This window comes from Ascaphus truei, chromosome 4, assembly GCF_040206685.1.
Source record: "Ascaphus truei isolate aAscTru1 chromosome 4, aAscTru1.hap1, whole genome shotgun sequence".
In the NCBI taxonomy this organism is placed as follows: domain Eukaryota; kingdom Metazoa; phylum Chordata; class Amphibia; order Anura; family Ascaphidae; genus Ascaphus; species Ascaphus truei.
Genome location: NC_134486.1, coordinates 343,038,477 through 343,055,703, shown reverse-complemented (window position 1 = coordinate 343,055,703; position 17,227 = coordinate 343,038,477). Strand labels below are relative to the sequence as shown.

At 43.4% G+C, this 17,227-nt stretch overlaps 1 protein-coding gene across 1 annotated transcript in view; it reads right to left on the bottom strand.

The window, feature by feature from the left end:
* Nucleotides 1–8,008: 8,008 nt before the first annotated feature.
* ELOVL5 (ELOVL fatty acid elongase 5) overlaps nt 8,009–17,227 on the bottom strand; it is a 52,815-nt gene continuing 43,596 nt past the window's right edge. Inside the window, exon 8 of the mRNA XM_075598182.1 lies at nt 8,009–10,613. Coding sequence (XP_075454297.1) covers nt 10,482–10,613 — 132 coding nt within the window. The 3' untranslated portion in view covers nt 8,009–10,481. The remainder of the gene's footprint in view (nt 10,614–17,227) is intronic.

Sequence of the window (17,227 nt, the reverse complement as noted above, 5' to 3'; positions counted from 1 at the left end):
TGTGTCTTTCTCTCAGACACCTTTTCCTTCTGTCAGCTCCCTTGTGAGCTAAGGAATCTCCTTCCTGTTATTCAGACCAGGCTTTTTCTAACAGTCCTAATCGGCCAGGTGGAGTCTGGTTGATTGTCTGTGCAATTAACCAGCACACTGCTGGGTTTAGGGGCAGTTTCTCTCCACCAGTGATAAGTCCCTGTTACAGGCATACCCCGCATTAACGTACGCAATAGGTCCAGAGCATGTATGTAAAATGAAAATATACTTAAAGTGAAGCACTGCCTTTTTTCCACTTATTGATGCATGTACTGTACTGCAATTGTCATATACGTGAATAGCTGATGTAAATAACGCATTTGTAACAGGCTATATAGTCTCCCCGCTTGTGCACATCTTCGGTACAGGTAGGGAGCCGTTATTGCTGTTCAGGATGTGCTGACAGGCGCATGCATGAGCTGCCGTTTGCCTATTGGGTGATATGTCCTTACTCGCGAGTGTACTTAAAGTGAGTGTCCTTAAACCAGGGTATGCCTGTACATGGTCCAATGACTGAAGCATGATGGCTGAATGATTTCAGGGATGGACCAGGGTTGAGCTGGTAGCTCAATGCCAGGGGCTACCCTCTGAGGGATTGTCCAAGGCGAACATATTCTGGAATTTGCTCCAGCACGATTCCGGATGATGCAGTGGATTTTGGTACAGTTGCCCCTCAAGCACCAGAATCGCACAGAAGAGAGGCGAGCAGATCCCCCAGCTCAGAGAACTGGACCAGTGGTGGATCAGGATCTCTGGAATGCCTGACCCTGTTCCAGAAGTTGTATGTCGATTTGGACCCCACAGAAGAGAACCCCACAGAAGGGCGACAGCCATGCAACTCCAGGGAATCCAGGAGAGAAGCTGCAGTCAATGAGTGAATCTGGCTAAAGAGGGACTCTTTAAAACTCGAGACTTTGTTGTTATTAATGGCTACCTCTGCTCCTTTGCCAAAATAGGCTATCTCCACCAATTGCCAGAGGCGGACTGTGATGAAGTTCTTGTCCACTCAGCTGAGTGGGAAGCTGCTGAAGCCAACCAGGGTGTCAATGTGGAAGAGGCGAGTTTCCGAAGTCATGAATCAGGTACTTACTATAAGCCCAGTACGCAATCACATCCAAGTCGTAACGGTGCAGTTCCAATCCCTGGGATTGCCATGGGGTGTTTGTAACCCAGCTCACTTACTTCTTGAAGCGATGGATTGCCAGCAGCCAAGTAACTACTGTACAGGAGCTACAGGATCTGTTCCTTCAGGAACAATTCCTGCAACAATGCACTCTGGGGGTGGAAGAGTGAGTCTTAGCTCTGTAGCCAAGCACTGCCCAGTGAGCAACAGAGATGGACGATGATTATGTCACTGCTCACCCAAATCAGGGACCCGAAACCCTGAGGTATGCATCCTGTGGAGTCGACCCGTGCTGAATCAACCTTCCCGGTGCCACCCCAGTCCGCCAATGCCCGTTCGCATATATGGCGAGAGGCTGTAAAGTATACCTGACGGAGACGAACAAGAAAGCACACTCGACTCCAGAGAGCAATGTCATGAAGCACCCATCGCCCTGTGGGCATTGCAAAACGAGACAACCGGATGATCCACACCCACAAGTACTGCCCGGTTGGCACGCAAATGGCATAGAGGTCGATGGAGCACAGCTAACCAACCATATAGCTGGCATTTTACTGTGATATGGGTGTCATGGATGGTCTCCGAAATGTTGTCTTGTTAGGTGATTAGTGTGAGATTACACCACCCTGGTAATCCAAAGGCAAACTCTGGCAGCCACCAGTCATGATGCTACAGCGGACCCGCTCTTGTGATCAGTGAAATCCCAATCGCATCCGCCGATCCCACGCCAGACACATTTGTGGAAAGCAGTGAAGTCGAGGGGGAGCCTGACTTGACTGACACCCAGACCACGGACTGTGTGACTCTGGATGAAGGGACGGAGTAGAACCATGCCTTCCAGGAGCCTGTTTTCCGACCGGAGCTAAGAGGTGATGTGGCAACGCACTGCTGAACCTGCCGGAGCCCAGGAGAGATCGGAGCCACTGGGTCCCATCTTTAGGGGGTTAGGTGTGATGCCATTTTGACGGTTTAGCAGCAAGTGGGCTTTACCTTTATTATGAAGATGGCATGCCGCCCCTAAACCATCAAAATGGCGGTTGTCAAGAGTAGTTGTGGCCCCTGACACAAAGCATGTTAATCATTGTTTGTAAAAAGCAAGTTTATTTCCCCATTGTATGTATGTGGGAAGACGGGAAACTGTGGATCATGAAGCCGAAACAGTGTTCTTGACCCGGCAGCACGGCGCCCAGCACTGCGAGGGGCCTGGGACTCTAAACGGCTTCATAATACAGGATAATTGCCTTGCAGGTGCTACACGGATTGGTTGGTTCATTTTCCCCACCACTCCTAATCCCTCCGCTGCGGGCCGTACCTAAGAGCAGTTTCACCCTATTCGGATTGGACACTCCACTACCCATCTCTCTGGCCTTTTAAATGGACCACCCTGATTGGCCAGCTCCCCTTCCTCCATGTTTTATGGGAGCTGGTTACTATAACTAAGCTAGCCGAGACAGGGTTCTAGACGTGTGTGGATAGTCTGTGTCTACAGGAGTCATTTGGAGTTTCTTGTGAGGTCTCATGACTTGAGCCTCCCGATGGAACAGATCAGTTGGATCTGTGGACTAACTCTCAGACCTTGTTGCGGTCGTGGATACTCTATATCCTCTGAAGACCTGTGTGGTCAGTACTGGACACGTACCTGCTGGGTAAGCCAGCTTTCGCGGCACCCCGCTCCTAAGTTGCTATGGGTACGTGTTCTATCCCCCTTATGTTTATTGATTTCTGTTCATGCACAGTTATTCTGCAGTTACCTGTTCTTATAAACTTTTACGTTTATTAGCCCATATGTCCTGCCAGTGACTATACGATCCCAGGTATTGTGTGAGTCCTGTATGCGTTTTGTGCCACATGCACTATGAATCTAACTCGGTTAGTTACATTCGCTTGGCATAACATGCAGTTTGCTGTGTTTAGCAGTTTCCGAGCTCAGCTTTTCCTGAAGCATTTAATCTGTTGTAAATGATCTTCAGGTATACCAAAACAGTATAATTGGCAAATGTCTAGCCCTTTCCAAAGTATACTCTCAACACATTACATTTTAATCATAACGAAGTTTTCTGGTGCCAATTGTCTTACTTATTAGATAAAGTTTATTTCCATCTACACTATGGCTGTTTTCTATTTTTCCAAGATGTGCTGACCCATATACCAAACCTCCGGAACGAGCTGCATCACAGAGTATCAGTCACTCACATGCTTATATTCCTGCTACTTTTGTGAGTAGGAACTTGTTATTCACTTTCACTTTTTATTGTTTTTTACAATATTACACTATCCACTGTTTTTTTCTTTTTATGTGCATACGGCGACGCTCCCCTGGAACTTCCTCTACACCATTGCTGCAAGACTTCTGGAACAGTCTTTTGTCAGGGTCAAGTGATAAGTTGTTTTTGCCTTTATTTCACTGTTATTAATATATTTCACTGTTTATTATTTGTATTTTGTTACACTGCACAATTTTTGTATAAGATTTTATTTTCACTGCTTGTGGTACAGTAGAGCGCCATCTAGTGTTTTTTTCACATTGTGTGAGTCCTGTATGCTTTTTGTGCCACATGCACTATGAATCTAACTCGGTTAGTTACATTCGCTTGGCATAACATGCAGTTTGCTGTGTTTAGCAGTTTCCGAGCTCAGCTTTTCCTGAAGCATTTAATCTGTTGTAAATGATCTTCAGGTATACCAAAACAGTATAATTGGCAAATGTCTAGCCCTTTCCAAAGTATACTCTAAACACATTACATTTTAATCATAACGAAGTTTTCTGGTGCCACAACCAGTCTGGCAACCAAAGGGTTAATGATGTTAGTATACTGCATAAGTTACAGTAAGTCCCTTCTTCAGTGCAAACGGTAACTGCTGCGTAGGCAGGATTTGTTGCAAATATACAGCTTATAGCACTGTACATGCATATATACATACACCAATTTTATAACAACATTTTTTTTGCAGTAGAAATAATTGTCCGTACATCTAAGACTTCACAGGCATAAAGGATAAATACACTGAGCAAATATATCTGGAAGAGGTAATTTTCATGCATAACGAAAAAAAGAGAAGGCGTCATATGGAGGGTGACCAGATGTCCCACTTTTTAGGGCTGTGTCTCAACTTTTCTGGGTACTGTCCCGTTTTTTTGGTGCCCCTGGCCAGCGCCGAATGCGCATGCATGAAGAGTGCTTGCCGACCACTCATGCACGACCAGCACTTGCCGGCTGCATTTGCTGGCTGCTCATGCACGTGTGACCGGCAAATGCAGTTTGCGCATGCGCACAGGCAGTCGGCAAGTGCTGATCGTGCATGAGCGGTCGGCAAGCGCTCTTCCCATACGCGCAGTCGACGCTCACCAACTGCGCATGCGCAACATTTGTCCTGGTTCTTGCCAGGACAACTATGGGCATCCTAATCGTATAGAATATTTACCTATGGTTCAAGCTTGATTGGCAGGTAATACGGGCAAATAAAAAGTAGTTTAGATGCAACAGAGTCCCACCGTGTATCACTTACGGATCATCATGATTTTTGTAAATTGCTATAGCATCCTCCTGTCTGATAGCTTCCATTGCAGTGTAGTCAATGCACACTAGTGAAGACGGTGAATAGGTGTTAACGGCCTTAATAATTAACCCGTTCTCTGGCAGACACAAATGAGACTTTGTTTATTACAATCATTTCTATACGATATATGTGGTGGGATGGTGTTTGATCAGGGTACATATGACTTACGAAAACGATGCAGGAGGATGCTACAAGAACAGTTCTTTAGTTAAACTGCAGATCTTACAATGGGGGGGGGGGGTGAGGGGTGGGGAGGGGAAATTTTAATCACTTGAACCGAAATTCTCTCCCCACCCCATATTTTGCAGCTAAGTGCTTTAAAGATCATTCACACTATGAGTGTGCATTTTATCGTTTTATTTGAATAATATAGAAAGTTGTCAGTCTGCAATTTCAACCTTATCTCTGTTCCCTTGAGATTGCCTGACTCACGCAGGCCGCTGACAGATTTCCCAGGGCCCAGGACTAAAAGTTACGACCTGTAACCCGCCTGCCCCCCATCAGCAGCTTTGTGAGCCCCCTCTATTTCTCCCCCTCTTCCCATGTATTTCTCTCCCTCTCTCCATCAATTATCCCACGCTCACTCAATCCCTCCCTGCATGTATTTCTCTCCCCTGCGTCTCACTCTTACACCCTTTTCCTCACTCCCTTTCCTCCCTCAGTCAATTACACACTCACTCATTCCCTAACCCCCTCACACAACCCCCCCCCCACAAAATACATACCAAAAAACTCCAACTTGTTAAAAAAAAATCTTCACCCCCAAGTAGACAAAAAGCCCACCCCAAAATATTTAAAAAAAAAAAAAAACAATGCCCAAATATATAAACTGACCCTCCAAATATGTGAAAAAACCCTACCCCCCCCAAATACATATAAACACCCCACCCCCAAATACATACCAAACTCCACCCTGCCCCACAAATACATATATAAAAAAAACCCACCTCCCAAATACATATAAAATAGACTTACCTTGGGGATGGTCTCAGGCATCTGGTCGGGCCCGGTGGCTGCCGGTCCTCTAATTGCCGTCGGCCCCGGTTCTCCCTTGCCGACTGTCCCACACCAGGCCGCTCTCATGCCGGTGCATGCCGGAAGTCAAGCTCGACTTGCTTCCGGTGCGTGCCGATGTCAGAGGCCCGGTGCATGCCAGCATCAGAAGCTCATCGTGGGAGTCAGTAAGGGAGACCCACAGCTGGGGCCCAGCGGCAACGAGAGAACCGGCAGCCGGGACCCCCGCAGCCACTATATGCTTTAAAGAGTTGGAATATGTGAGTAGAACCATTGAGTGACCCCGTAATCCCTTAACAACTGTGGGAACATATTGCACTATTGTGATTATTTTCTTTTATTCTCAGGTGATTATCTGCTCTCCCATGCTTTGGAGAAGAATTTGCATTTTTGGAACTGGAGAAACCGTTCCTCACCAGGGACTGAGCTGCAATAATCCTCTTTGTCTTTGCCAAGTCACTTGAGACATTATGCACTCCTGTCACATTTACATTCACGTTATTCTCTTAGTTGGTACATTTCGATTACGTTTGAAGTATGCACTTTACTATATTGGCTCTTGAACACTGGTTACAGTGATTCGTTTTTAATTCACCACACATTTAGGAATGCTAATTAGGAACACCTTTGTGTGGCATTTGAATTGGACGAGTCTTTCTGCTGCTTTTTTTCAAACGAACATACAGAAATGTATGATCTTACAATGCTCTAACTAATGACCATTAGTGGGTCTGTCATTCTTAATGCTGCTGAACCCCCTACACTGTCCCCGCATTAAGGTCTAGATCAGGGATGGGCAACTGCTGTCCCCAAGAGTTACAAGCAGGTCCAGTTTTCAGGAAATTCCTGCTTCAGTACAGGCAACTGTGCTGAAGCAGGGATATCCTGAAAACCGGTCCTGTTTGTGGCCTTTGAGGACTGAAGTTGACCAACCCTAAACTAGATCAACAGAGCTCCATTAAGCGAGCTGACATCACGTTACACCTTAATAGGCACACCCAATAACGTAACATTTCTCTCCGAACTTCAGGGTCTGGAAGGGAGTAACGGCACACTTTAGGTATGACAACTAAGGTCACATTATTTTAACCTAATGCAACGTAGGGCCAAAGTGAAGTTAGGCCTATGTGCAAGAGATAACAGCGCTTGTTTTTGCATACTGTATAATTAGCTTTGTAGGATACGCAGTAACCTCAGGAAAAATCACGCCCGTTCCTGATTTAGGTAATGCAACGTTATGAGCGCAGAGTTAACAGACCTCTTTGGATCAGTATGCTCCTTAACAGACAGGCTACACCAAGGCTCCTCAACTAGTTATCCAATGGGGCGAGATCTGAAAACATTTAGGAATAGAAGGGCCACAAGGTTATTGCAATATACTGTACCTTTAGACACTTTTGAAGACTTCTAGTAAAACGTATTTTAATATATTATTTTTACATTTTCATTTAGCAAGAAATGATACCATCCGTACAATATATATTTTATGAATATATATTTATATAGAGCGCTTGCTTACAGAGGCCCTGCACTCTTCCCCACAAGGCCCCTGTATGTCTCTTACCTTCTCTCCAACGGCTTCTGGCAAAGAGTCGCCATGTCAACGTGCAGTCAAATGGCAACGCAACATCACATGCTGTCGTGACGTCAAATAACGCCTCCGGTGCCGGAGGAAGATAAGGGACTCAAGAGGTTACCATATTTAATAAGTGAGGTTGTGCATGACATGCTGAAGAGCAAAAGTGCATTAAAATATATTGCTAATCACTGCGGCTTCTTCTGAAACAGTGATTGGAAAGGAAGGGACTGGGTAATGATATCATTACACTGGAAGTATATTGGTATCACAAATCAAATGTACTGTAGCTCCTTCTGGGGAAGAATATATGGTATCCGAATAATTTTCTTTTACATTTCATTGTAGCTATAGAGATGCATCTTTAAACTTAGGGTGGCATCTTAAAGAGGGACTTTAAAACACCCAACAGGAAACCGATTATATGGTGACCATCTTCATGGATATTACCACAGGTTAGTCATATACAGAGGGGGCATACATTAACCACGGTCAACGGTTGGGGCTATTTCAAACATAGATGTTTAAGTAGAACCACAATCGGCTTTATTTTCAAGAAGGCAATGACTTGGGTGCACTAGATCTATACACTCACATCTGAACCAATACCGGCATGGTTCTCCCCTTCTTTCACTGCTGCAGGGGATCAGCGTGTTGCAGGCTCCTCCAGAGACACGAAGGTAAAATGAACATAGCTTTCAAAAAAATGTATTCTTTTGTTTTTTTAATATATTAACAGGCACATTTCACATGTGTTTTATAAACGATTTTGCCAGTGGTGGACGTTAGGCAACTCAAGAAGAAACATACAAAACTACACATCCACACAACTTCCTTGGCTTCATTATAACTAACTCATTCATTGCAAGAGGGGTCTGCGACACGTTGCTTTGAAACGGGTTGACGTCTCGTCCTGCAATGGATGGGTAACAAAAAAACAAGGTCCAAATATACTGTTATTGTGCAAAGACAATTGCTTGGTGGTAAAATACAACAGCATAGGACTATGGGATGGGGTTTTAGTGAAATGCACATGACAGGTTTGCCAGAGTTGAAATACTAATGTCTGCCTAGTAAATTATGCAGTTCCTTCCATAGCCTTAAGGAGGCAGCAGTGCTAGTGGGATCTTCAACCTCTTCAGTGCTGGGGGTGCCTGTAAATCTTTTGCAGATCATTGTGCGACAGGTCCATCCAGCACAGATAGGGTTAATTAACCCCAATGGGACTGACGGGCTCATTTTTGGGTTATGTCGCTAAGCCACAGTGACCCACATTAATCTGAGCACCTAAGGATTTACCTGCAATTTTTTTTCCGTCCTAAGTGTTCCTCAAGGGGAATTACTTTGCAATCACTTGTGCAGACAAGTCGCTGAACCACAAATAAAATACAACACAACAACTAGGATATTCTGTTATAAAAAGAGTTATAAAGTTACTCTTAAGGGTTGCAAAACGATTCTCAATTGGAATTAAATATTAAAAAACTAAAGCTTTTATCTACTGTAAATTAGAACTTTCTTTTGCAGTCACTCTCCAATGGACATTTGTGTAAACATAAATAAACCATTTATGTTTATTGTTGTAAAATCTACTAAGAAGCTAAATTGTCAAATGTGTTATCTAACCTGTAGGAAGCTTTAAGCCCTGCTTTTTTCTTAAATGTCTTATTAAGGCATGTTTATTTAACGATTGAAACTATATTATACAAATGACACCTACAAATGTGTGGATATTCTGAGTTAAAAAAAAAAAATGGAGTTACAGTTTTTGGAAATCATGACTTGCTATTCAGCACCTATAAATATTAACTAGTAAGGCAACAGCAGTGTTATATACTACAATAATACTTTGTATCCACAGTCTATAGTAAGGTCTATGTGAACCAAGAATTACTGAATCATTAACCCAGCAGTGGCCAACTCCAGTCCTCAAGGGCCTCCAACAGGCCAGGTTTGCAGGGTATCCCTGTTGGTGGCCTTTGAGGACTGGAGTTGGCCACCCCTGCGTTAACCCAAAAAGTGGCAGAGGGGCCTGCGGTGTGATGCGTTGCCGGCCATTCTGGCATTAAGGGGGTTTCAGCAGCAGTTAATGTTTGGGACCCTCTAATAATAAATACAGTATGCTACAGTATCAAGTTAAATAGAGCATAACCAGGCACTTGCAGCCATCCGAAAACTCGTCTATTAAAGCATTTTTTGGCAGCCAATACCGATGCTTATCCCCTGAACATACATGCTTTCCATAATACCAACCCACCTGTGGGGACAGTATCCCATATTGGTTATTACTCTGCATTAAAGAAATCTAGAACTGGAAAGAGCAGTAGTTCCCAAACTTGTCTATCTAGTACAATAGGAGTATTAAAAGTGCACTCCCACCCAAATCCAACTGACCTAAACACATCGTATGAAAGACTGACCTTGTAAGTGCTATCATATTTAGTTATAAGCTTGCCACTGTATCAGGGAGACCACGGTTGCTATTTCCTCTCCAAGAATCAACTCGTTTCAGCCTCGCTATATGATGGCTTTGCTGACAAGTGATGTCAGTGACAACCTCAGACTAAAATTAAAGTGCCATTTGATTCAATCTAACATGTTCCTATATCTCAGGTAGAAGCTTTCGTCCTCACCCACTTAAGTTGCACATTTTAGGAAGGGTCTGCAGCAATGTAGGGGCGGGGGGGGGGAAGGGGGTGTCCCTTTGGATGCTGGGGACTATTTTTTTTTGTTAAGAGCAGAGAGGATAGCATCTTTCACACATATGAAAGTTAATATACCTGCCTATTATAGCCCAGTACAGTATGACAGTATGAGCATGTTATCTCAATTAAGCGGTCTGGACAATTGAACAATTAATTTACATTTTCTCAAATGTAAATTTCTGTGTTGGGGGGGCGGGGGGGCGTAGAAATGTATAGAGACACTCAGCATCATTACACAATGAATCTCAGTCAAGAGGGGCGGTTTGTCCTGAACATTAACTGCTGCAAGTTGGATAACCTACTTCTTCAATGTTCTCTACAACATTTCTAAACTAGCTGGAACGGTTTAAGGCCTACATTATTTTAACTAGGAATAGTTACAGTAGCTGTAAGGGTGTCAGTGCACAATTCTCATTGTGCTTGAATTCTGATGTTGTATCATCTGGCGTATTGAAATGGCGTCATCGTTTCGTCTTCAATCTCTTCTTTGTTTCCTTTGCTTCACATTGTTCTCCAGGGAAGAAAAGCTGTTTGTGTACCCGTTGACTGCACTAGCCGACCCGTTTTGGTAATCTTTCCTTCGGGAGGAGGCTTTCTTGTTGTAAGTCTTAAAAGGAGAAGCAAAAGATTATGGATCAGTGGGCTTGCTGGCAATTATCCATAAGCAGAAATATGTATTGTATGTCTTTATTTATATAGCGCCATTAATGTACGTAGCGCCTCACAGCAGTAACACACGTGACAATCATATAAATAACAGATAATACAGATAACATCATGGGAATAAGTGCTTCAGACATAAAAGTAACATTTTGGAAGTAGTCCCTGCTCTGAAGAGCTTACAATCTAATTGGTAAGTAAGGAAGAACATACAGAGACGGTAGGAAGGCATTCTGGTAAGTGCAAAGTGAATATATCAACAGTGGTGCTCTAGTTATCTATGTGCAACAAAAATCAGGTCAGTGGTGTGAAAACAACAAATTTATATACAAACACATATGCTGATGGCTGATTCTGTGGAAGGAGAACTCGAGGAGACGCTGATCGAGCAACACCATTCCCCCTGCTCTGCTCGTGCTGCCGGAGCTCTGAGGCCAGTGACGTCACTATGTGGGAACGTTGTGACGCATTAACACATTGACGCGGCGCCCCATGTGGTGTGGAAGCACTTTGCACTTGGAGGAACCTACACCAGCAGGGCAGACCTGACGGACGCGTCAGTGGAGGTGGACAGGAGTACACAGACGCTATCTATGCCGAGATATCCCCAGAGTGTTCACATTCAGTGCTCTCATTGCACTGACATTTTGTAAGTGCAACTTTTATCTTTACTTGCCAAGTAAACTAACTTACTACACTATGAGGTGTGCGCTTTTTTCTTGTTTTTCTCTATTCTAGGTTAATAGAGCGCAGGTTTCTGCAGAAGCGAGGTGGAGAAGGGAGAAGAGAGAAAGAGATGAGGCGATGGTCAGAGAGAGGAAAAAGGGAAATGGAGAAATCGGAGAGATTTTAGTGAAACCAGGTCTAGGTTGTGGCCATCTTTGTGGGTGCTGGCTGCAGTCCACTGTTGAAGGCCAAAATAAGAGGTTAGAGAGGGGAAGCGGGAAGCCCAAGGGAGAGAGGGGGTCATCAATGTGGCAATTGAAGTACCCAGGAGAAGAACAGAAAGGAGAGAAAGAAAGAAAGAGAGCCAGGATTCAAAGTGACAGAGAAAGGCAGAAGGGGGATGAGTAGAGGTAAGTGGGCGATTGATCACATGGACAGGGAGAGGAGAGAAGAACTGGACAGTGTGAGCCTCAAAGGAGGGGAAAGCAAGAGAGGGTGGAATAGGGAGGGTTCGGTAGCGGCAGATAGAGGAGAGCAGGAGCCCCACGCCTCCACCCCTACCATAAGGGCGCGAAGTGTGGGAGAAAGAAAGGCCACCATGAGAGAAGGCAGCTTCCAGTGCAGAGTCAGACTGAGTGAGCCAGGGCTCAGTTATTGCAAATAGGAGCAGAGAGTGAGAGAAAAAGAAGTCATGCACAGAAAGGGACTTGTTGGAAAGGGAGCGTGCATTCCAAGGGGCACAGGAGAAAGGGAGAGAGGATGGTAGGGGATGGGTATGAGGTTAGAGGGGTTAACACCCGAAGGAGTAGAAGTTGTATGTGGAAGGCGAGGACGGGAGCATACAGAAATAAGGCAGGGACCAGGATTGGGAGAGATATCCCCAGAAGCGAGGAGAAGCATGGATAGAAAGAGAATGTGTGAGGCTGATTTGTAGGGATGCGTTTTAGTGCAGTGGATATAGCTGTGCGGTGTTAGAGGGCACAGGTAAGAAAGGAGTTCATGTGAACTGAGAAGTGGCGAAGGAAGGAGAGATGGAGATATATGAATAGAGTTAGAGACATTAATGAGGCTGGTATAAGAAGGAGGTGCGTATTTTGAAAAGAAGTGAGGCCAAAGCAAATAAAAACAGTAGTGGCGGCATGGCAGCAATAGTTTAGTGCCGAGAAACACAGTCTGGGATAGATAATATCCTCCTTTCCAGCGCCGTTCAAAATCCAGGAATCAGGGCCAGTAGGGGTTATCCACTTGTTTCACTCCTGTTGAACTCCCTGTTCAACTCCACACTGTATTCTACTTTAAACATGTTTTTAAATACATTAAACTATAATTTATAGTTATAATTTATCCAACGAAGGTTGGATCCCAATAGACAAGGAAGTGCCCCGTTTGCATGGCTGCTTCAGGTAGCTGAATTCTAAAACCGACCTTTCGTCGTCTTAATTAGTAGTGGTTTAGGTTCTTAGCTTTAAAATGCTTTAGCATTCGTATATACAGTATTCAATGTAAACAAAAAATGGGTTGGAACAAATTTGTGACGTTAATAGATCTAACCAAATGAACACTAGAAGAAGACAGCAAACAAAGCATCTTAGAAGTTATCAGGTGTTAAGAGTGATATATGGTATGCATTTTGTTTGAGAGGTTATATTCATTAGCAACGCCTACATCTTTGATGAGGAAATGAAGAAGGAATTGCTGAAATGGAAAAAGCCGATTTGCCACTACAGCAACTCTATCATTTAGGGATTTATTTACTACTACCTGTGATATGTCTCAAGATACTTTACATTCAATGTGCCTTAATGCTCATTGCTGCTTAATGCATTTGGGCCGTAATATACAGTAGATGACTTATACCAAGTTATTCATTGTCCTGATGGTGAAAGAGAGTCTCACACGTATGACTCCTTTTTAAAACCATTCTTTTATAGCACTGCAAGTTCTGTGGAACAAGGATTCATTACACCTATAAGATGTACACTATACATTGGTGTGGTCAATAGTAGTGCTGCATAAGGTGTTATTGGACAAAGTGCTTTGCACTTATTTTATTTGTATTCACTATATTTGAGTGACGCCCGGCTAATGGTAGCGTCCCCCACTTTATTTAAATGTATATACTCCGTTTAAATAGTTGAAAGTTGTTTAATTGCTGTATAGCAGCCACATGATCACTTTGATGCAAACACGTTAAGCAGGAATTACCAGTCATTTATATGGAGTAATTATCAAGAATTACAGATGGCTGCTTTTTACAAAGCGGATGAGGAATCAGACCATTCAAGTCACAACTCTTTGTGGATAAACCGATTAGGGGTTGTGATACAAAACACAGGAACCCCCTAGAAACCCCCTCGAGTGCACTCTTGTCTGGGTACTATTATAAGCAGACTGTGTGACTGGTTCTTAATATATATTGTTGGGAACATTAATGTAAAACCCCTTTAGTAAACAGTGGAGTATATTGGGAACTATGAAAAAGTGTTTGGGGAGGCATGGTGACAATACACATACTCCGTGATGAGTGAAATATACACTCAATGCAGGAGTGATCATCAGTGCTCCCTGAACGTATAATCCTCCTTTTATCTAAGTAAGGACCTACTATAGCATAATATACTTTATAACATAGCGAGTGTCTGTCAAAACTGAATGCCAATGATAAAATCGTGCAGAACCCAGCGCCGATCAGCGGAGAGCTTGCATAGCTAACAGAGGGGGGGGGGGGCATAATAATTGAGCACATACTCTGGTGCGAGTGAAGCGAACACTCTATACGGGAGTAATTGCCAGAGCTCCCTCAGTCACAATCCACTGTGATTTATTCAACTAACTAAAGTTAGTACATTCTGACACGCAAACATTCACTAAATAGAATGTAATGATAACATTTCTGGGGAGACATGGTGACAACACACACTCTGTGATGAGTTTGCTGCATACTCTTTATAGGAGTGAACACCAGTGCCCCCTTAGCTAGTATCTAAATACACTAATTTTTCAATAATAAGCAGTATTTGATTAGAACTGCATCAGAATAGGTACAATGGTACATGTACCCAAGAGTTATGTATAGATACTATCTAGCCATTAAGCTAGAATGAGGGTGCTTTTACTATAAGGAAGATTCACCAATACTTAAAGAAGCTTGCTTAAAGAAGCATACGAATAGCACTGTGGATATTCTGAACACATGATCCATAAAGCTTGGCCCCCTGCAGACGCACTTACCAGAACTCCCTCCTACTGTCTCTGTACGTTCTCCCTACCTACCAATTAGACTGTAAGCTCCTCGGGGCAGGGACTCCTCTTCCTTAATGTTACTTTTATGTCTAAAGCACTTATCCCCATGACCTGTTATTTATATTATCTGTTATTTATTTGATTACCACATGTATTACTACTGTGAAGCGCTATGTACATTAATGGCGCTATATAAATAAAGACATACAATACAATACAATACAAGCCACTGTACAGAGTCCAGGTTCGCTATGCTAAGAGTCCTATCATAGACACCATTGCAAAAGGACCTACTATATATCTTTTAGCGGAGGAAATTCCACCTGATAATGTGTTTATGTCCAGTGTCTAGGTCTATTTTGTGCCACATACCCCACATTTTTTAACATTTAATATCATTAAAAGTATTTTAAGTTCCCAAAATCCGCCACTGTTTACTAAAGGGGTTTTACATTAATGTTCCCAACAATATATATTAAGAACCAGTCACACAGTCTGCTTATAATAGTACCCACATAATCAATAGGAGAGTGCACTCTAGGGGTTCCTGTGTTTTGTATCACAACTCCCAATCTGTTTGTCTATGTGTTTACTATAACCTCTGTGCGTCCCTGTACATACATTTATTTGGCAGAGCGGGGGAACCTCCCTCTTTTCGTTATCATACACACCTCTTCGTGTTAATATATATGTAATAATACCAAGGTACTTTGTGTAAAATATGTACCACTTGCCTATAAGCTATTTGAGGAGTGTTCATAGGAGACAGAGTGCAAAATGATACATTTAATACTACTTTTCTCCCTTTAATCAACGCTGTTCTCCTTCTAGTTTGCGTTCATTACAAATTCTGAGATGGTGTTACCTTCTTCACTTACAAGATCAGGTACGTGACATGCATATGTTTGCCTTTCCACATTTGATGCAAATTGCAGCGAGAAAAATTCCTAAATTGCATCATGACTAATGACATGCTTCTGATTAGACTTTGGCAGGAGTATCGGATTACAGAATAACATGCACCTGGAGTGGATAGCAGTTCAACTGCAGGGCGAGGCATTGAAGAGTTCTTCAATAATCAAAGGGTTTAAAGAAAAGTCCAAACCTTGCCTGGGCAAACGCCATCAAAAGCAACTATGTAGACAGCAAAAGAAAATATAAAATGTATTCAGTTTACCGTCATATACTTTTCCTGTACTCCACTAATGCAGTGGGCACTATTTGGGATTAGCTCCTCCCTAAGCATAGGTAGGACAGGAAACACTTCTGCAGGGACCTGGTATATAAGACCCTCCCTTTCCCTGCAGAGGCAGTCTTCGGTTCTCCCATAGCTATAAACATAACTGATCTATGTTAATTACAGGGAGGGTATGATGTACCCACTGCCGTTAGTGGAGTACAGGAAAAGAAAACGTCGAATACTGAATACATGTTCTATTTTCCTGTTCCCCACATGGCAGTGGGTACTAATTGGGATATACCAAAGCTCACCCATTGGGAGGGAAACAATGATACACAATTTAGTTATTGGTTCAATCACTCTACAATCGCTTGCAGAATTCTCCTGCCAAAGCTTGCTTCGATTAAGGCTGAGTCCATGGTAACTGCAGCCGTGCTGAGGTGTGTCGGGGGGCGAACTGCTCACGTGACCGGCCCTGCGCTCCCATGAGCGCCAAAACGAAAACATTTTTAAGTGGTACGCCTGCGCGAGCCCCTGCTAAAGCCGCTCTCATTGCGGCTGCAGGGGCTCACTGACAAGCGTCAGCGCGCCTCAGCACGGGTCAGCGCCGACCATAGACTCAGCCTAAGGCTTGTACGTCCAGCTGGGAGTATTTCACAAAGGTGTGAACAAGGACCAGACTGCAGCTTTACAAATTTGCCTGGGAAATGCATGGGCTTTGAATTCCCATGAGGTAGAAACTGTACTGATCGAATGTGCCTTTATTCCCTTTGGGACCCATTTGCAGGTTTGATGCATGAAGTAATCCAGCCGTAATATGGTTGCCCATGAGGTTTGCTGCCCTCTCCCAGGACCATCCGATTAGAAACAATCTGATGATTTTCTGTATTTTAGAATTTGAGTATGCTTACCTTCAAACATCTTACTACATTTTTAAGTTATGTAGTCTCACCTCATTAGGATTCGCAGGATTTGGGCCGCATGATAGATGTATCTCTTGATTGAGGTGAAATGAGGACACGACTTTTGGAAGTGAAACAGGATGCATGTCTTATCGTGCTGAAAAACGAGATAACGTTCTCTGACAGAGCCTGCAATTCTTCCACTCTTCTTGCAGATGCATTTGCTACTATAAGGAGTTCTACGTTGATAGTGTTAACGTTATTTGCTGCAAAGGTCCAAACGGGTAAAGATCTACTAGAGCCCAACACTAGTGAGAGATCCCATGTTGGTACTATATATTTAATTCAAGGTCTCAGGTGCCTGACAGCCTGTAGAAATCTCAGCACTAATGATGCTATATCATTTCTTAATAAAGCCAACAAGTCTTTCCTTAAACCCAACTTGTAGAAATGCAACCAAGGTGACAGAGGAAGGCTTTAAACAGTCGACGCTCATATTCCTACCTCATTCCTAAAAACAGCACCAGATGAGGTTGACTATTCTCTGGCTTAGCATGGATTTTGCTCTGT